Source organism: Mastigoproctus giganteus, chromosome 1, assembly GCF_048544385.1.
Source record: "Mastigoproctus giganteus isolate SK-2022 chromosome 1, ASM4854438v1, whole genome shotgun sequence".
In the NCBI taxonomy this organism is placed as follows: Eukaryota; Metazoa; Arthropoda; class Arachnida; order Uropygi; family Thelyphonidae; genus Mastigoproctus; species Mastigoproctus giganteus.
In genome coordinates this window covers 108,906,186-108,927,588 of record NC_143575.1, presented here as the reverse complement: position 1 = coordinate 108,927,588, position 21,403 = coordinate 108,906,186, and the positions used below count along the sequence as shown (strand labels likewise).

Sequence of the window (21,403 nt, the reverse complement as noted above, 5' to 3'; positions counted from 1 at the left end):
CTGACGTATCTACATAAAAAGATCCGTAACTACACCTCACAGAGTCTCTCGCCGCAACTGGGGATTGAAGAAACGAAGAAACACATACTACAGAGCCATCTTCATACCAATAATCACATGTGCAGCAGTAATCTGATACACGAAGGCCATAACAGCAGTCAACTACAGAAAGCTTGAAACAATACAACGAGCAATGCTACTGACCATAACCAGGGCGTTGTGCACGGTCAGCACCCATGCCATTCAGGTGCTGGCCGGTGTGCTACCCCTGGACCTTGAGGTCATCAGATGCAGGTTGCTATCATTACTTATTTATTTATTTATTATTATTAGTTTTTTTTCTTCATACTTTTATTTTAAATTTTTTATTGTTTTATTTATTTTTTATTTTATATAATTTTACTTCACCTTCTTTTTATTTATTTATTTATTTTGGCTAAGGACATATCTAGTTGTGGCCCACCTCCTCGTGGTGTAGACGGGCACCGGGATCACTTTCCGGGAGATCGCCTGCCCGGTGGCAAAGAGGCAAGAAACAACTAAACAGCACATAATATACACAAATATAACACTACACGTTTCTGGCCGCCCTACAGAGTTTTTTATCATCACAGAGTAACATGGCGGAGATGAACTTATGTTCCTGGAGCCGCTGTACAGAAGATACTACACGTCTACATATCACCTGTCTGCGTGGCTAGCACAGTGGTATTGTCACCGTCCTCCCCACACCGGGTGGAAAAGGCCCGGGTTCGAATCCCGTCCATGACGCGAGAATTTTAATGGGTTTTTCACTCCGTGGCTGAGTTAGTCGGTCTCAGGCGTCGATAGTAAGTTTTTTCCCCCAGAAAAACTGGGATTTTTCGTCCAGCAAAACATGCAAATCGACTAGAGAACACACGCAATTTACAGTCATAATACATATATATGGGTATAGGTAAGAGATTACGGGTGGCCCTAAAATAATAATTTGTATTTGAATTCTACTTAAGATCAGGAGAATAGCTACCGTAGCTTACTTAGGTGATTACATTTATTTTAATTTATAATTTATTTTATTTTTGGTTGATATGTGACATGCATATTAAAATAAACGCATGATTTTTATTAATTATTATTTTTTATTTGTTTATTTATTTTACTTTTATAAATTATGTTCTCGTGGATTAACAAGGAAATAAAAACAATGTGATGTGTTTGTTGCTATGGTCTGTTTTGGTGCTGTTAAAATTGGCTAGGGGTGACGCTTTCGGAACGATGCCGCTATGTCATCACAACATCAGGCGGTTTCCAACATGGAGGCGTTACTGGAAGACTATGTTTCCACGGAGGATCTTAGGGTACGTTTTTTACACTTTTGTTCCTGCTGAATAAAATAAATATTCTCCGAATGTTAGTGACATTCTGGAATCTTTACCAAAGAAGAAGCGTCTTTTACTGTCCATTTTATAATTTGTAGCAGTATACTGTCAGATTTTTGCAGAATCTAGTTATGTTAGATACGAGTATATGAGCTGAAACATTTTTATCGCTGGGAATATTGAGTGCTTATTCGCATTTGTTGTGATGTCTTTCACAAAGATTGTTATCAGTCACCTTGCTAGGGTTGGCTACTATCTTCTAATCAGATTAAGATTTGTACTTGTTTTATTTTTTACCGATATTTAGGAAGTTTCAGGTTACAGTTTTAAGACAATACACAAACGCGAAAGTATTGTTTACTTTATTTCGTGTACAGCAAGTACCCAACTTTACTGAATTACACAGATACTTTTATTATTATTTTATTTAAACAGTTTAGGCACTCCAACTTCCACTGTCATCGGTTAGCATTGGATGTACATAGTTTGATTGTAATATTTTATAATGTATTATAATTATATTACTTAGTGCACTGCCAATTAAGGGTCAGTTTTGTATGACCTATCTGATTGTTAGGTTTTATTGGCGCATTAGCAACTAAGGCTACCTATCTGATTGGATACATGATGCAGTAACAAATGAATGGGATTAAAAAAAAAATAATAATTTTAATATCATATACTTGGATTTCAGGAAAGCTTTTGATATTGTTGCACATAAGATTGCTGTGCAATTTGGAGCTGTGTGGCAAAGGTCAAGTTACTGCTGTGGATAAGGGAATGGTTAAACGTGGCAAGACAGAGTGGTTATTAATGGACACTTTTCTTCATAGACTAATATTATTAGAGGAGTATCATAGGGTTCAGTGCTGGGCCCATTGTCATTTTCTGTTTTTATTATTCAATTTGATGAAGGTATATCAGGCATAAAGTCTAAGTTTGTAGATGATTCAAAGGTTAGCAGGGTCTTTAATGACACTAATCAAGGTGTCTTACTGCAACAAGATGTAGAAAAATTAGCCATCTAAAAAAAATTAGGAAAAAAGATAAGTGCAAAGTGCTATACAGCAGTACTTCTCTTAGTGCGGCTTCAAACAGCACGGGTTTCACTATTACATGGTTTTCAATTAAGTTTAAGTCAAAAATTTACTGTACATATTAAAACTCATTCAATAGCCTAGACAGGTACTATACATATATGCTGCATTGTCGTAGCCAGGTACTATGCATATATGCTGCGGTGCCAACTGTATTGTCTACGATGCACATGTGACAATATCTCCCTTCAGGCAGTCAGCTGTAACATGCAACAGTGTTCAGAGTATTCTTAATTTCATCCTGACGAGATGACATGATAGTTTTTCAAACTTTTCATTTCGAAATTTATTTTTTACCCCTTTAAATACTATCGAAAATATATCTGCATCTTGGATAGAAATCACTGCCAACAACATGCGTTCTGTTTGGCAGCATGTTTTGCCCCATTTGGTAAATAATGATTTCACTGGTCTTGAATCGCAAGTTCAGATAATTTCCGAAGACATTGTGAAGGTCGGAAAACACTTGGGATTCTAAACTTTGGACACTGCCAATGTACGTGACTGCATTGACTCACGTGTGGCTTAGATGATGCAACTCTCCTTGAAATTGACAAGCAAATTGCATATGCAGAAGAGGAAAACAATTCTGAAGTGGATAACACTGAAGTGCCACCAAAACAGTTTTCAACAGAACTGGATAAAGTTTTTTGGGGGGTTGAAATGGCCTGCGAGGCAATTACAAATGGAGATCCGAATGTTGAACGTAGCATCAAGATACGGCAAATTTTACAAGATGGGATTTGATGCTACAAAGACTTGTATGCCCGAGAAAAAGAAGAGAATGGTTTCACCAGACTTCATTATTGAAATACCTAAATAAACAACCGCTTTTTCAAAGCTTTTTTCCCCATCTCTCATGATGTTACCTTTACATTAATAAAAATTTTTCAAATTTTTTTAAAATTTCAAATCCTTTTAATTGGCTATCAAGTGCAAATTGTTTATAGATTTATTATAATTTGTTTATAGACTATTTCTCTGGTATGCATTCAATTAAAACCCATTATAATTATACCTCAATCAGCACAGTTTCACATAACACAGAATAGTTTCAGTACCAATTATCAGTGCTATGTGGGGTATTGCTGCATATGAGTAGCAGTCATACCAACTGAGTGATACTACACTCAATGTAGTGGAAAATAAAAATGACCTGGGGGTAATTGTGCAGGCAGGACAAAGAAAGGGTGGTTTTACCAAGAACGGCTTCAATTCTGCAAATTGCAGCATCTGTGAGGTGATCTGATTGAGGTGTTTAAGAGTTTAAATGAATTGAGCAAGCTCAGTGCTGATGGCATTCTTTCTCTTGATCAGACTACACACGAGTGGGCATAAATTAAAATATTGGAAGGATGGTTGCAAGACAGATGTACAGAGGTTTGCTTTCGGCCAGCAAGTGGTTGATTGTTGGAACAAATTTCCATCCATTGTTGTTGTGGAAGTGGATAAAACTATAAATGCAAGGAAGAACTAGGCAAATTACTGGAGGGATGAAGCAGGTGATGTGGGAAGGTTTTTTTTTTTTTTTTTTTATGTTGGCTGATTCATTATTCATTGATGGCTTGCTTGCTTGCAGCATATGCCACTACTTATACTAATACATATTGGTAGTGCACTGAGACATTTTAATATTCAATAAACTCATGAAGAGAGCAAATTAAGTTTGCTCTCTTAAGTATAAGATGTTATAGTTAACATCTTATACTGTGAATACCTTCATAGGTTGCTTTTCCTTGCACTTTTGAATAAGTAATGCATCACAAATACAGTCCAGTCACAATATTATGACCATCCCTAATGCAGACATCACACATGCCTAGCAAATCATACAGTGCAAGCATATAAGGCTTGATGTTTGGCATCCATGAACACGTTAACAGCCTCTGTCATGGGCAAAGCACGTGACCTATCAAACTTGGAAAAAGGCATGATCATCGGCTATCGGGCCAGGGGTGCCAGCATTTCTGAAACAGCTGACTTTGTGAAATGCTCACATGCTGCAGTTGTTTGTTTGGTTTTTTAGGAGCATTAGCAACTAAGGCCATATTGCTCCGGGAATATGCGGTGGTCATTCCCTGACCTTTCCGCATCCTCCATATTTGGTGGTGACGGGCTCGAACCCCGGTCTAATCAAGAAGCGTGTGCTACGCACTGTTGCTCCTTCCCACCTGGCTACGGAGGCACGACACATGCTGCAGTGGTGAAAGTATATCAAGACTGGACAGTTTTGACGACTCAATGTGCCAATTGTGGAGCCCCATGCGCCATTGATTCCGGAGGTGAACGTTGGCTTAAACGGTTGGTCAGAATCGATTGGTGTGCTACTGTTGCTCAACTGGCCATCGAAATGAATGTGGGTCCACCAGAAAGGTCTCCAGCATGACAGTGCAGCGAACCCTGTGGTGCTTTGGGCTCCGGAGCAGACGCTTGGTGACAACACCCATACCTTCTCCAACGAATCATGTTTTCTGCTCTACCGAGTGGATGGATGGTGGCGTATTAGGCATGATACCTCCGAGAACAGACACCTGGACACGATTGTTGGCAGAAGGCAGGCTGGTGGGGGGGCGGCGTTATGGTCTGGGGAATGTTTTCATGGCATGGCTTTGGTCCACTGATACCTCTGGAGGGCACCCTGAACACAAATGGTTACCTATCGATCGTCGCCGATCAGGTACACCCGTACATGTTGACGTGTTCCCTGGGGGCAATGGTATCCATCAGCAAGACAGTGCGCCATGCCATGTTGCCAGAATTGTCTGTTGGTGGTTTGAGTAGCACGACGACTTCAAGCTACTCCCTTGGCTACCTAATTCCCCTTATCTTAATCCAATTGAAAATCTGTGGGACCACCTTGATTGACACATCAGACAGATGGGTCCTCCACCAAGCAACCTACAGGGGTGCACTGCAGTCTGCATGATCACAGATACCCGTAGCAACCTTCTGCGGACTTAAAGACCCTCCCACAATGGGACTCTAAGTCCGCAGGCTGTGGTGCATGTTGCAAAAGGTGCATATTCTGGATGGTGGTCATAATAATGTGACTGGACCCTGTATATAAGACTAATTATTCTCAGTTTATTGTCACCACCAGAGAGCACTGTTTTTGGGAATGTTTTTCTCCATCTGTGGATAGGTATGCACTGTGAGTATAAGAGCAGGCCACCTATTGGCAAAATACTTTCACAGTATAGGAGATTCCAAAAGGTGTCTAAATTTAACATTATGCATAGTAATTCCTTAAAAAAAAAAGCCACAAATGAATCATGTTATTATAATATAGTATTATTTTGTAAGTGCTATTTTTCATTAGCTTTACTTGTGTTTTGAAATTATACAGTAAGTCAGAACATATACAGTAAGTTCGAAGTTACATAACTCTGGCTTATGCAAGACTTGCATAAGCCCAAGTTATGTGACTTCGGACTTATGTAAATTTTTTTGGTAAAATCTTAAAGATACTTTCTGTATGATTTTCTAAGACTGAAGTCGAATGAAGGAACAATTAGTATAAGTTTTTATTTTCGTTCTCATACACACTATGTTGGATAATAACCTGTGGCTTAACTAGAATCTAGGTAAATAACTAGAGTTAACATTTCATTTTCTGTTTTACAAATTCTGAAGAAATATTCAACGTGTTTGAGACAGGTGAACTACAGTCAGTTCTGCTATAACGTGCATTTTAGTAATGCGAATTTGCTCCAACGCGACTGATATATTAGGGAACAATTCAAGTGTAACGCAATTTTCATGTTGGCTCATGCGTGATTTCATCTGTGGGTAACACTAGGTGAACACAAAACCCAGCACCTACTTGAATGTAGCAACTTGCACAGCAGTATATAAAGTTTATGAAGTTTAAAAAATGTCAAATGTGCGAGAGCTTTATTTCCAATTTACTGTAGTCCTATTGGTCGGAGACACACTGTTGTCATTCGTTGTATTCACAAGATAACAGGTGATACTGTAGGCCGACTCACATTTTCAGGGGCTCACATTTTTCTGTTCGAACAGAAATTTCATGAGATAAGATAGCTTGAGCAGAGGAGCACATTTCTGAAAGTCACTACCATAAAACAATTTGCAGTTCCCGGTTTATTGCCCTTTTCTGTTAGTGCAATCTAATTATAAACATGTAGTAAACTCAATCTTATTTCATTTGCACTAATACCGATAGCTGGAAATCTGGATTTTTATGTTATTATGGTGAAATGTGTTCCCCTTTCCATGAAATCTTCAATCATGTAAAAATCTTAAATCAATTTTCAGAATCTTCTCTTCATTCCAAATTTTTAAGCTTCGTAAACTTTTTACTGCGTATCTCACTTGTGCAATTTGTGCGTTCCGGTTTCATCGTTATTGATTGCTTATCTTTTTTACTGTTTTAAATTTTATAATCCAAAAAAAAAAAAATCAGTTAACGGAAATATCTATTAGAATGTATATATTACAGGCTAAATTTACTGTAATATTTATTTATTTATTAGAAATTTAAGATGTTTAAACCTGTGTTAGCAATTTTATTGGGTTGGCTTCTAACTTTTTTTTAGTGTTTTACTTATCACACTGAACATTTTTTTTTTTTTTTTTTGAGTGCTCTGCCCCTTCCCTATTTTTCCCATAAGCAAGCCCTGTTGTTTTTAATGAGCAAAATACCATAACGCGGAGATTTTTAGGAACACATGTACCACGTTATAGCAGAACTGACTGTACGTCAAAGCACTTCAGAGAAACCCCCCACAACATTCAAGCCTCTTGGACCAATCAGATCCTTCATCTCTATATCCTTTCTTTCCTTTCTTTTTTGAATTGTAGAGCCAGTTCAATTTTCTCAAACGTAAACACTTTGGTTTTGATTCCCTTAGTAGCCCTAGCCCTTATAAAGCCTACACGGCATACAAAATACATATCAATTTTTACAGTACGATAACATCGCAATTTTTTCTTCCTTTTATGTTTTCTTTTCTCATGTGCCACTTCATTACTGTCCCCAGATAAAGTTTTTAATTGTTATGGTATATAATTATTTTTCTTTATTCTTCTGAGGATATTATGTGGTTTTTGTAATTTTGGCATATCAGGGATATAGTAGCAATATTTTATTAGTCATTCCTTAGTTACGTAAAACGTCCTGGAATGTATCCCTCACGTATATTGGGGACAGGCTGTATATCGAAATGTACGTGGCATTTAAGCGCTGGTCCAAGGTATGCGGAAACTATTGAAGCAAATTAGCCATGTAATTTGGATGACATTGTACTAACAAAGGATGAAGTGAAGAAATGTTTAGTTAATGTGATTTGATTAATTTTTTGTTCAACGTTGTGATGTACATACATTACATAACAGTTCAAATATAATCACGTCTTCCTTAAACTAATCGATATAACTTATGTATTATTTTATTTTAACCATATACTGTGTAATACTGGCATGCTCATCAGTCACACCAAGAAAAATATGTACTCATCTTTGAAATTTACATGCAATTAAAATATTCTGTTATTTAAATAATGGGTTGAACTTGACTTAAGATTGAGCTAATTCTTTGCTTATTTAAAAATAAAAATCAGCCATATTGGTCCACTTGATATTTCTGGTAACAGTATCAGTGATACTGAACTATACCATTTTATACTTAGTTAATTCCAAAGAAAATCTATTTTATCCATTTTATACTGTTTTATGTAATATGATTATGTAACAGGAGATCTGAGGATACACATAACAAGTACAGAGCAGTATTGAGAAAAAGACATGAGTTAGAGTTAAATTTGAAAAGCATTGGCAGTTCTGCCAAGACGTGATGGGAGGAGTACACAATGAGTCTTGTCAATCGGTTCGGCCCTGGAGAGATTGTGCAAGGCTTGTGGTGTAGAATTTTTCTCAGCATGGTTTATGCTTGTTAACAGGAGAGACTGCTTCTGTAGGGATGGGATACATTTAAATAGAAGGGGTGCAAGAATATTTCCTGATGCTACCAAGGCAGTGTTAGATGAGTTGAAAAACTGCTAGCCTGTGGGGTGGGGGGGGAACACAGACTAAGACTGATAACAATAATCACAGGCAGAAATCAAAGTGATTCTTGCACTACTTCTATTGGAACATGCAGCGGCCCGACAAGCAAGGTACTGGGGATTCCAAGGTCTTTTGTGGGTCATCATCAAACAATGAAATAATACATGGGGTGTGTTAGAGTGACTAAGAGGTGCATGTATACTAGCAAGTACGCTAATGCTAGGAAAGTATACCAATGCTAGGAGCATAATAAATAAATTTGATGAAATTGAAGTGCTGATAAAATCATCAGATGCAAACATTGTGGGAATATCAGAGATGTGGTGTCACTCAGGTGTAAGGAATGCAGAATTTGATTGTAGGCAGTACATTTGTACAGTGTATACAGAAAGGACAAACAGGACATCAGGAGTTAACATGAGTGGACAATGCCATGTTAGCATTAGCAGAGGCATATGATGCAAGAAAGCAAGCTTATACAGCACCAGTCAAAAAAAAAAAAAAAAACCTTCCCATTTTGCCCATCCATTTGCTCCAGATAGTCTAGTTCTGCCTTGAATTTATTTAAGCTGTCAACTTCTATAACGACAGATGGAAGTTTGTTCCAGCAATCATAGTTTGGCTAAAGGAAAACTTCCACACATCTATTCTACAACTGTCTTTCCTCAATTTGAATTTATGTTTCCTCGGGCGATTAATCTGGGCAAGAGGAAGAATCCCATCAGCATTGAGCATGCTCAAACCATTCAACACCTTATACGCTTCAATCATATCACCTCGAAAGTGGTGCCTAATCTAATCTATTAATTTTTCTCAATTAATTTGTTAATACATGCTATCATTTCCATAAAATTTCTCTCAATTAACAATCTCAACTCTCTCTACAGCTTCAAACACTAAACTAATTCAATTAGCATTAGCATTAGTAGAGGCATATGATGCAAGAAAGCAAGCTTATGCAGCATCAGCCAAAAAAAAAAAAAAATATCTAGAACAATAGAACAAGATCTAGAACATTGAGAAATGTAAGGCAAATGATGAAAGTATAGCATCAGCCAAAAAAAAAAAAAAAAATGCATCACCCCTCAATACCTTTCTAGAATTTGTCTAGTTCTCCATTGAACTTCTTCAATCCATCTACTTCCACAACAACAGATGGAAGCCTGTTCCAACAATCTACCGCCTGCTGGCTGAAGGCAAACTAATGTACATCTATCCTGCAATCATCCTTCCTCAACTTCAGTTATGTCTCTTCACGTGTATAATCTCAGAAAGTGGAAGAATACCATTAACATTCAGCTTACTCAATCCAGTCTTTAAACGGGATCCGGAAAAGTGGCCCCTCACATTCAGCTTACTCAATCCAGTCTTTAAACGGGATCCGGAAAAGTGGCCCCTCACATTTCGCTTCCCACATTTCGCCTCCTGTAGATATTGAGTAGGCTACAGAAATGTAAATGATACACCTAATTTTTTAATAATTCTAATTTATTTTGTTTTAATAGCATAAATGCACATTATTATTGTTTAAAACTCAAAGTTGTATGCAATGCCTCTAAGATAATCAATCACATTATGATTTTGAAAATCTTGGACTATTCTTTTTCTTTTGATTCTAGCAGAAATTGCAGTGTACTTCTTGTTTCTTTGATTGCCTGAATTACCGGCAATTAGTTGTGTAATTTCAAAATTGTGTAGCCCTTATTGTTTCTTTAAAGAATCAATGAATCAGTAAATATTTGGGAATAAAGTAGCACAAGTTTCCTGAAATCCTGTGCCACCCCTCCACGCCGTTGTTGGTACGTTGCTGATCATTCGGTGTTTGTGTGTAAACATTCCACGATTCAATGGCAAAAATGGGTAATTGCCGGCCTTTCCACTGTCTTCTTCCCCCTCCACGCTGTTGTTGGTATGTTGCTGATCATTCAGTGTTCGTGTGTAAACATTCCACAATTCGATGGCAAAAATGTGTAATTGCCGGCCTTTCACTGTCTTCTTCCAATATATGTATCTTCAGAGTAGTTTGCAATCACCATAGCTTCAATGGGGAAGTCATCAGTTTCAACTAAATCTTCAAATGCTTGAATAACGTTAGCAGGAGGAATAAATGCCAATGCCTGAATCATTCGGATCCAACGAGCAAATTCAGGTCTTGTTCGTATCGGGCTTTTAAACCTTCATTCTGTACCTTTCGCCAAACGCTTTGGGAAAGATGAAAAAAACAACCAGTATTTACAAACAGGAAATTCTTGTTGGAAGGCTTGCATGGCACTTTGTTCGAAATCTGTAATAAGTCGCTGGGGTTGGAGACCCAGCTGTAGATTTTTGACTTCTTGAAGCAACTTGACGTATGTGGCACGAGTTTTGTTTGGCAGAAGCGCATAGACCACTGGAATAACTGCATTGAATTGAACCACATGAATTGTATAAAGCTGCTGGAAATGCGTGGGTACTGTGCTAAAAGTTCCATCAGAAAACCACTCCTGGCTACGCACCAATAACTGAAGATTGTTACTAGTGGAAAAAATAAGCATGCGACACAGGAGCAGTTCGTCCTGAGAATCATACATCAAAAGCTGTTGTACATTGCCATCATGATGATTTTGTGGAATTACTAGGTCCTGGAGATTGTTCGGTAAAGCAGGAGTGCCATTGTTGCATCGAGCATGACGAATGGTTCGTTTAAGTGAATCCTTTTTAGGAAGTAATGCCGTGACATTGGCATGAGCCTCTGCAATTACCGATGCAACAATTTGCTGTGGCCATTCGTTCGTGGTTATTGCATGTTGCCGTATTTGACCAATCAATTGCAATGCTTCCGACCTTGCTGCTTGAGCTGCATGGTTATGTTTAGTTACGACTTTCACCACTGGGCCTTCCAAACTCTCTGTCCAAACACGCCCTTTGCAAGTGGAACGTTTTTAATATGCTGATATTGCACTGCCTGCGACACTCAGCTTGTTCACGCGATGCACCGCCGATAATGAGGCGGCGAAAACAGCAAACGCATGCTGTCCACTGCGCCAGGAAATGTGAGGAGAGCCAGATGCAGGAACTTTTATTTGAATTTAGACAAATCAGAACAAGATTCACTTGTTACTGAAAAGACTCCTATAAGATTAGTCACTGTTCCCTCCCCCCATGTCCGTCACTAACCACGTGACTTTCGCCCTCGTGGTCGAGTATGTATTCTTTCCATTGTGAAAAGATTAACAGTTCCAGTTAATCCTTTCACAATGGAAAGAGAACCCTGAAGACATACAAAAGGGGAGAAATTAGTTTAAAGGCTACGTGACAATTTGTACATGAATGTAATTTTGAAAATTTGTTCGGAAAAGTTAAGAGTTATCGGAAGTTCAGTTCGAGTAATCGAGAGAGTTTAACATTGAATTTCCACTAAAGGGAATGGGACTTCAATAAAAATTCAAATTATCGAGAATTGACTCTATTTACATTTTTGTAACTTACTCATTATCTACTGGGAGCGAAATGCAAGGGGCCACTTTTCCGTAAAGCACTTTAAACACCTCAATCAGATTTCTCTGCAGGTGCCTGTCTCAAGACATTGCAATTTTCAGAACTGAAACATTTCTAGGTAAGAGCACCCTTTTGTTCCCTTCACCAATCTAGTTTTCCTTCTCTGCACCATTCAGCAGATGTATATCATTTTTGAAGTGAGGCCTTTAGACCTGTATACAGCATTCAAGGTTGAGGCTTAACCATGGCCTTATACCACCTCTTTATCCCTGCTAGCAAAGTTTCTGTATATCATTGACAAAACTCCATGAGCTGCTCTGGCAACATGTCTGCACTGCTAAGAGAATTTCATACCTGGCAGTTTTACATTGACAAATGCAAGATACTGCACAGGTATCTTGCATTTGTCAATGTAAAACTTCAACTGCCATTTGTCAGCCCATCGACCCAATTTTTCTAGATCTTGTTGCATAGCTCATGTCATTAACCAACTTGCCAAACTTTGTTTCTGCAAACTTAGACATTAAAACTATATACCATAGTCAATATCATTGATAAATAATTAAAACAACAATGAATTCAGAACCCTGGAGAACTCCACTAATAGTATTAGTCCATGAAGAGCAGTTACAGTAAGTTATTACTGCTATGGATAAAGGGAACCAACCCTTTATCCATAGCAGTAACTTGCCTTTAATGCCAAATTGCTCCAGTTTGTACAGCAGTCTTTTATGTGCAACTGTATTAAAAGCCTTCCTGAAATCCAAGCATATGATGTCAAAATTATTTTTTGCATCCAGTTTCTTGGTCACTGCACTATAGTAACCTATCAGATTGGTTAGACAAGACCACTTTAACAAATCCATGCTGTGATTGCAGTATAATTACATGCCTGTCCAAATGATCCTGCATTATTTCCTTAACCAGTGGTTCCATTATTTTTCCTGGTATATATGTTAAGCTAACAGGTTGCCTTTTGATCCTCCTTTATGAATTGGGGATATATTTACACTTCTCCAGTCCATAGGGACCTCCCCTGAATCCAAGGATGCTCTTGTAATTATTGCTGAGGGTTTGCTTACCTCCATTGCTGCCTCTCTTAATATAATTGAACAGATTTCATCCACCCCAGATACCTTTTTATGTCTATCCTCAACAATTTCCCCACTTTCCTTTCAGTTCTCACAAAGTCATTTAGCTCCTTGTTAGTTTGATAAGATTCTAGTATCCCCTACCCTAAAGAATTCCTCATGTGAATGTAGATGCAAAATACCTATTCAATTTGCCTGCAACCTGAGCAGGGTCATCAGCGGTTAACCCATAAACATCGTGGCCCAGTGTGCTTCAACCCTTTCATTCTACTGTTAATATAAGCATAAAAGTCTGTGCATTCTTTGCCAGAGACTTCTCATAATCTTCCTTAGCTTGCTTAACCTCCTTTGTGACTTCATTACAAACTAATTTATATCTACCATTGGCTTCTACATCACCTAATAATTTATGTGCATCCCATGCACTTTTCTTCTCTGTCACGTAGTATCAGTAGTTCATCTGACATCCATTTAGGTCCAAGACTTGAGCAGTATTTTTTTGTTGGTATGAAGAGCCTAGTAGCTTCTTTGATTACTTCCCTGAATACTTCTCATTTAGAATTTGCTGTTGGTAACATCATCAGTTGATCCCACTGCACACGATTTAAAAACTGTCTGAAACCTCTATAGTCACCCTTACGAAAGCAAAAGCTTTCCCCTTTTTCATCCTTTCAAGCTTTCATCCTTGACAGTAATGTCTTTAATTAAATTTCACATTGGTATACTGCAATTGCTGCTACCCAGTGGGTCTTTTACCTGCAGATTCTAAATGCGAGGAATCACTTCTGATAACCAGATCGAGTATTGCTTCCGCTTGTTGCCTTTCTAACAGGTTGCTGTAGAAAACAGCTATCCAAGAAATTCACAAAAGTCTTGCACATGTGTGAGTGACCAATCCACAAATTTATTTCAATATCTGGAAAGTTAATATCCCCCATTGAGACATTCTGATTGGCTGACCCACTCTATTTCCCTGTGTAGCTGTTTGGTATACTCATCACAGTCATTAGGCCTATGACACTCCTACTCTCAATTTTGTTTTCCATGTCCTTATATCACACCAAACTGACTCCACATTGCAGTTGTCACCAAGTCAACCGAATGTACTGCCTTAGTTTTAATATTCTTCTTTACTAAGAGCATAACCCCTCCACCTCTCCTGTCCATTCTGTCCTTCCTGTATACATTGTACTCCCAAAATTCCAATTCAGTATTCCCTATATCTGTGACACAAAGTCTCTGATATCCCAGCAATATCTGCTTTTGATGTCTTGACCAGCACTTCATATTCATCAAATTTACTTACTCTTAGTTGCCCTAACACAGCCCATATATTTACTTGTTCCATGATGACTCCCAGCAGTTCTTGAAATTCCCAGCATATTGCTGTTCAGGCTTCTGCTTATTCCAACAGAAGCATTGCAAGAATCACTTTCACCTCTTCCTGCATCTATCTATTAGTCTGTGAATCCCCACCCCCAGACTAGCAGTTTTCTGACCTACCTAACACCACTTCAATAGCATCAGCAAATATTCTTACACCCTTTCTATTTAAGTGTATCCCATCCCTGTAGAAGCGGTCTCTCCTGTTAGCAAGTACACACCAGGCTGGAAAAAATTCTACCCCGTGAGTCTTGCACAATCAGGGCTGAACTGATTGACAAGGCTCTCGGTATATACTCCTTCCCATCACGTCTGGCAGAATTACAGACACTTTCAAAATCAGTCCTAACTTGCGACTTTTGTGTACAACAATATTACCTTTTGTGCCCTTAAAAGATAACTGCCCTGCAACGTCATCTACTTTTGCCTTAGCAGACATACCATGGTCCTATTCCACCTATCCTTGCACAACATATATCCCTTTCCCTGACAATAATTACCAACCATAACTAGCTCCTGTGAGACTAGCACATTCTGCTTTAAAGATTGCCAGTGTGTTGTCTGATGCACAAGAGTGAGCTCTAGTATTGAGTTCGGCAGCTAAGAGCTTGATGTGTCCCCCCATTTTAATTCCTCTGAGGGCATCTTCCCTACTCTTCCAACTCTCATAAACGCCCATCAGAACAGAGTTGGTGCCTAATTTCTTCAGACTCTGCACCTAGCACACACAAAGACATCCACCTTGGCTGGATCATATCCTGTTCCAGAAAGTCTGCACACATTTCACAAGTTGCACATTTTTTTAAACTGTAATGCTTTGGGGAATGCCCCCAAAGCATTACAGTTTAAAATTTAATTGATTAACAATAAAAATTAATTAATAAATTTAATTGATTAATTGAAAATTCCTACGCTAAGCCAATAGATTCCTAAATGTAGTGATATGTATTACGCTATACTGTAATGATCGCAATGTTAAATTAGTTATGATTAGTAAGTGAGTAACATATGAACTATGTAGTACTACACTGAGGGTATTTGAAAATGAAAAGGACCTAGGAGTAAGTGTGCAGTGAGAGGTGAAGATCTGAGCAGTACAGACAGGCTGCCAGTACAGCTCATAGGGTTTTGTTAATGATATTTAGGAATTTTGCTAGCAGAGATAACGAGATGATTATTCCATTGTATAAGGCACTGGTCAGGCTGCATCCTGAGTACTGCTGAAACAGGTATAGAGAAGGGGAACAAGGTGGGTGCTTTTACGAAAAAGGCTTCAGTTCTGCAAATTACAGCATACTGAGACTAGTCACATGCGGTGTGGTCTGATTGAGGTATTTAATTGTTTTAATGGCTTAAGCAAACTCAGTGCTGATGGGATTCTTCCTCTTGCTCAAACTATGCACAAAGGGGGTCAAAAATTAGAATTGAGGTTGGTTGATTGCAGAATTGATATGTGGAAGTTTGCCATCAGCCAACAGGTGTTGTGGTTGATTGCTCGAACAAACTGCCATCCGTTGTGGAAGTGGATAGTTTAAATAAATTCAAGGAAAAACTAGACAAACTATTGGAAGGGATGGATAGGTGAAATTGGATTTTTTTTGAATGATGCTGTATAAGCTTGCTTCCTTGCATTATTTGCCACTATTAATACTAATGCTCTAGCATACAAAAAAAATAGTTCAGTGATATAAATATTTAAATTTATAAATTTAGATGTGAACATCACATCTTTATGGACAACATTTATGGGCAATTAATTTTTTTTTTCCCAATTAATTGAGCATTACCATTAGTAGAGGCATATGATGATATAAGAAAGCAAGCTTATATAGCATCAGCCAAAATGCAAATTTCCGCACATCTATTCTACAATTGTACAGCAACCCTTTGTTCCACTCACCAATCTCGGTACTCGTTCCAGCAGCTGTATATCTTTCCTAAAATGAGACCTCCAGACCTGTATACAGTACTCAAGGTGTGGCCTGACCATTGCCTTAGAGCAAATGTTGCTATTATTGCATGATAGCAAAATTTCTGTATATCATTGACAAGACACAATGAGGTACTCTTGCAGCATGTCTGCACTGCTCAGTAAACTTCATATCTGACTACACAATTACCCCCAGATCCTTTTCATTCTCAACTACTCAGAGTGTAGTACTGCCCAGTTGTTACTCTGGGGTTCTTCTCTCCATATGCAGTACTTAACATTTATCAATGTTAAACTTCAGTTGCCACCTCTTAGCCCATCTGCTCAACTTCTCCAGATCCTGTTCCAGTAGTGTACTATCATTACTGTCATTAACAACCCTTTGTATCGTCTGCAAACTTAACACATTTACCCTGATATACCTTCATCAATACCATTGATAAATACCGAAAACAGCAATGGGCCGAACACGGAACCCTGGGGAACTCCACTAATAACGTTAGTCCACAAAGAGCAGTGTCCATTGATAACCACTCTGTCTTCTCCCGCTCAACCATCCTTTTATCTGTTGTAGCAACTTGCTGTTAATGCCATACTGTTCCAATTTGTTCAGTACAAATGTGCCACAGTATCAAAAGCTTTCCTAAAATCCAAGTATATGATATCAAAATTATTTTTTCCATCCAGTTCCTTTGTGACCACACCATAGTATCCAGTCAAATTTTTAGACAAGACTTCCCCTTAACAAACCCATGATGTGGAAGTGATGATCCTGCATCGCTTCCTTAACCAGTGACTTCATTATTTTCCCTGGAACAGAAGTTAGACTAACAGATATGTAATTACTCATATCACCCTCTGATCCTCTTTTTTTTTGACATCTCCAGTCCATGGAGACCTCTACTCAGTCCAAGGAAACTTTCATAATTATGGCTAAGGGTTTGCTTACTTCTTTTGCTGCTTCCTTTAATATAACTGGATAGATCTCATCTACTCCAGATGTCTTTCTTATGTTCAATTTCAACAGTTTTGCCTCCGCTTTGCTCTCAGTTATTACAAAATCATTTAGCACCTGGCCGGAGTTTGGTAAGCTTCTTGCGTCCACTTCCCTTCAGACTTCCTCATGTGTGAATGTAGCTGCAAAATACTCAGAGTATCAGCTAGCTCAGCAGGTTCATCAACAATCGAACCGTCAATGTCAAGTGGACCAATGTGATTCATCCCTTTCTTCTAGAGTTTACATAAGTAAAGAAGTCTTTACTGTTTTTCTTTGCATTGTTTGCCAAGGATTTCTCGTAATCTGCCTTTGCTTGCCTAACATCCTTTGTGACTTGATTACAGACTATCTTATATATACCAAAAATAGGCATCTGTGTCTTCTGATAATTTGTATGCATTCCATGCAGTTTTCTTCTCTGCCACGAGTCTCATTAGGTCATCTGACATCCATTTAGGCCTAAACTTTGAACAGTATTTCTTAGTTGGTATGAAAAACTTAGTAGCGTCCAAGATTAATTCCTTGAATGCTTCCCATTTAGAATTTGCTGTTGGTAACACATCAGTTGGTCCTACTGTATAGAATTTATAAAATCTCTGAGATCACTGTTGTCACCCTTACGAATTTTATTTTATATCCCTCACTATGTAAAAGTGATATGAATCTACTTATCAGTGACTTTCTCTTTGACCTTGGGACAGAATGCAGCATTTTTAAAAGTGGATGACTGTCAGGTTTGCCCTCTATAGTGTAATATGAAAAGTGTCTCTGTTGGAAATCAACACGGAAAACTGTTGAAGCATAGTGTTTGGCAGAATGTTATGATTGTATATTCAGAATTTGAAATGCCCAAGGAGTAAATAAATTTCCTTGGTAATAAAACTACTACATTATTTTATTAATTATTTTACGTACAGTAGAATAATAACCATTTCATGTGACATATTGGTATGAGATCTATGTTCCCAATACTGGGATTCTAGTAGATGAACCAAAATTGTTAATAAAATTGATTTTATAGCAATAACTGGCATTGCCAGAAAATTGTTTTTCATATTAAAGCTGAAATGAAAACTGGCAATGCCTTTTCTACACCTGGGTTCTGTTGATAATTAGCAGTTTGTGGTACAAAAAGTTCGTGATATCTTCAGGTATAATGAAATTATGACAAATACAATTTTGTCAATCATTCATTAATACTGTCACAATTCAGTGATGATAACATTAACATTCACATATATTTGAATGAGTGTATCCATTATGCCATTCAGAATGATAAAGAACAACTCCTTTAATATTCACCTAAAAATAAATGATGGTTGAAAAGTATGTCTGGAAATCATAGCTAAAAGAAGCCACTTTTGTGCTGAGCACTAAGTCAGAACAAACCTCAAAATTTTATTGAAAGTTTATTCTTGGTACATGAAGTTAAAAACACAAAAATCTGTACCACGCTATAAACAAAAATGAATCATTGATGTTAATAGCCTAGAGTTCAAACAGTGTGCTGATATAGAGCAGTTGTCAATTTCATGTCTTTACTTTTGCAGAACTTGTTTACAAACCATTAAGTATGCATCATGGTACATCACTCGGTTGCCATTTGATGCTTATATGCATTGACAATGGTGAATGTGTTATCATTACATTTTAGTATTGTTTTTGATCCCCCCCCCCCTTTTTTTTTTTTTAATTTTGTTTTGATCAACAATTACAAACGATACACTAGGATGGGAGCAGAACAGATTAATACATTATGCCAGTTGTGTTAGGAGACACTGTGCCTTTCTCAGTGGTGTAAACTTAGGTTGAAACAGAGTATAGTGGTGCACTGTGGCCAGCGGGTGATGTGTGGGTATCAGCAGAGACATTGTTAGGAAAAGGGATTAGTGTTGCTGATTTCCAATTGGAGTTATTGGGCAGCAGTGTTATTGCTCACCAATGTCTTGGCATGCTGTTTACTCTTTTTCCATGTGTAATTGTCAAATGTGTTTATGTTTTCATCTTTAATTTTCAAAATGCATAATGTAACATTATGCATTTTGAAAATTACAAAAAATGTTTGAAAATTAAGTTCTGCGGCGTTAAAGAACCCTAGGAATATGATGGCGAAATTTGAAGATACAGGATTTCTATTAAATTTCCTATAAGCAAACAAGAATAAAAATACACTGCTATCAATATCATTGAGGGGTTATGCACATCGCCAAATGAAATGGCCGATGCTCCTAGCAGCAATAGTGCTTGGCCTGTAGGGTGACATTTGCATAGTCAAAATGCTAAAGTGCTAAAGAAATGCTTCATTGTTCTTCGTACAAGCTGCATCGTTTGCATCAGCATTTTGGTGATCTGGAAACTTAACTGTTTTTGCACAAAACTTTCCAGTGCAAATAAGTGTGAATGTAAGACCTTAAAATATTCTGTGATATGATGAATCTCACTTCAACTTGAATAGAGCTGTAAATGCCTGCATTTTTAAAATTTAGGCAATAGACAGTTTGTTTAATTCATTAGTGCTTTTGCCCAAAATTGACTATGCTTTGGTTTGAGATTTGAATTTCATTGGTTCAACTTTTTTGAGTAGGTTGATGCAAGTGAGTCTGCAGCAGCATGAATACCACAGGTGAGTGCTGTCAAGTGTTTGTATGATAAGGTCATTACAACAATCTGGATGTGATGATGCACATATTATTTATATATTAGTGTTCAGGTTATTACAAAGAGTGTAAAGGATTTATTATATGCCTACGGATTGGGTAGTAGAGAATGAAAAGAACCGGGGGTAATTGTGCAGTCAGATATATAGTTTTTTCAGCAGTGCGGACAGGCTACAAGAGTCTTGTCAATATACAAAAATTTTGCTAGCAGGAATAAGGAGGTGATTGTCCCCTTGTATAAAGCAATGGTCAGGTCACACCTTGAGTAGTGCATACAGGTCTGGAGGCCTCATTTTAGGAAGGATGTAGAGCTGCTGGAATGAGTACAGAGAAGGGCAGCAAGGTTGGTGAGCGGAACAAAAGGTTGCTGTTACCAAAAAAAAATTTAAAATTGCAGCGTCTGGATACTAGGCACCTGCAAGGTGATCTAATTGAGGTGTATAAGGCCTTGATAGTTGGGACAAACTTCCATTTGTTGTAGTAGAGGTCGAAAACTTAAATAAGTTCAAGGCAGAACTAGACAAGCAACAAGCATTTAGAGTGTATGGATGGGTGAAATGGGAAGGGGGTTTTTTTTTTTTTTTTTTACATATGATGCAAGAAAGCAAGCTATATAAGCTTATTTTCTTGCATGTATGTCTCTGCTAATGGTAATACTAATTGTTCCCCAGTTTGAACTGCAAATTTTGCTTGTGGAGTTACATGAAGGACCAGGACTACCATGCTTATTCCTTGCAGCCCTGAAGAGAAACATCATGCAATGTTTTGCTGATATATTGTTTATAGCTATTGTCCTTTGCTTCCAGCATATTGTTCAGCTGTACTCTGAATTTGAGCAGTAACTTTCTTTGTTTCCCTGGTAGTAAATTTTATTTTGTGAAGACCCTTTTTTCATATTTACGAGTTGCCATGACCTCCACGCACTACCTCGAATAAGTAACGCTTCACCACAGGAGAAGACTATTTTTACTTATTCTCAGTGGATACCATCGCCAATACGGCACTGTTTTGGAGCTTATTGGCTCCTCATCAGTGGGTAGGTAGGTACTCTGGTGTTGCAATGATGACAACCCAGTTGCAAAGTATAAATCCACTGATGAGGAGCCAATAAGCTCTGAAACGGTGCCGTATGGGTGATGGTATCCACTGAGAATAAGCAACAATAGTCTTCTCCTATGGTGAAGCGTTACTTATTCGAGGTAGTGCAATATCATGGCAACTCGTGAAGGTATTCATAATATGAGATATACTTAATAATGTAAATGCACTAACTTGTACATTAGTTAAACTACTGTTTATGTAACCTGAGGCTTCAGCCCCAAACTATACCGTAATCTAAATTACTCCACACCATCACACATCTCTCATATTGTGCATTTATAC

General features: G+C 37.9%; 1 protein-coding gene across 4 annotated transcripts in view; it reads left to right on the top strand.

The window, feature by feature from the left end:
* Window positions 1–1,222: 1,222 nt before the first annotated feature.
* Window positions 1,223–21,403, top strand: part of Fis1 (Mitochondrial fission 1 protein) — an 83,595-nt gene continuing 63,414 nt past the window's right edge. For 3 of the 4 annotated variants that reach the window (XM_090381762.1, XM_090381770.1, XM_090381780.1), the window contains exon 1: window positions 1,230–1,340. In XM_090381762.1, coding sequence (XP_090237888.1) covers window positions 1,258–1,340 — 83 coding nt within the window. In that variant the 5' untranslated portion in view covers window positions 1,230–1,257. Of the gene's footprint in view, window positions 1,341–21,403 lie in introns of all 4 variants that reach the window. The other variant, XM_090381789.1, reaches the window with a different exon arrangement.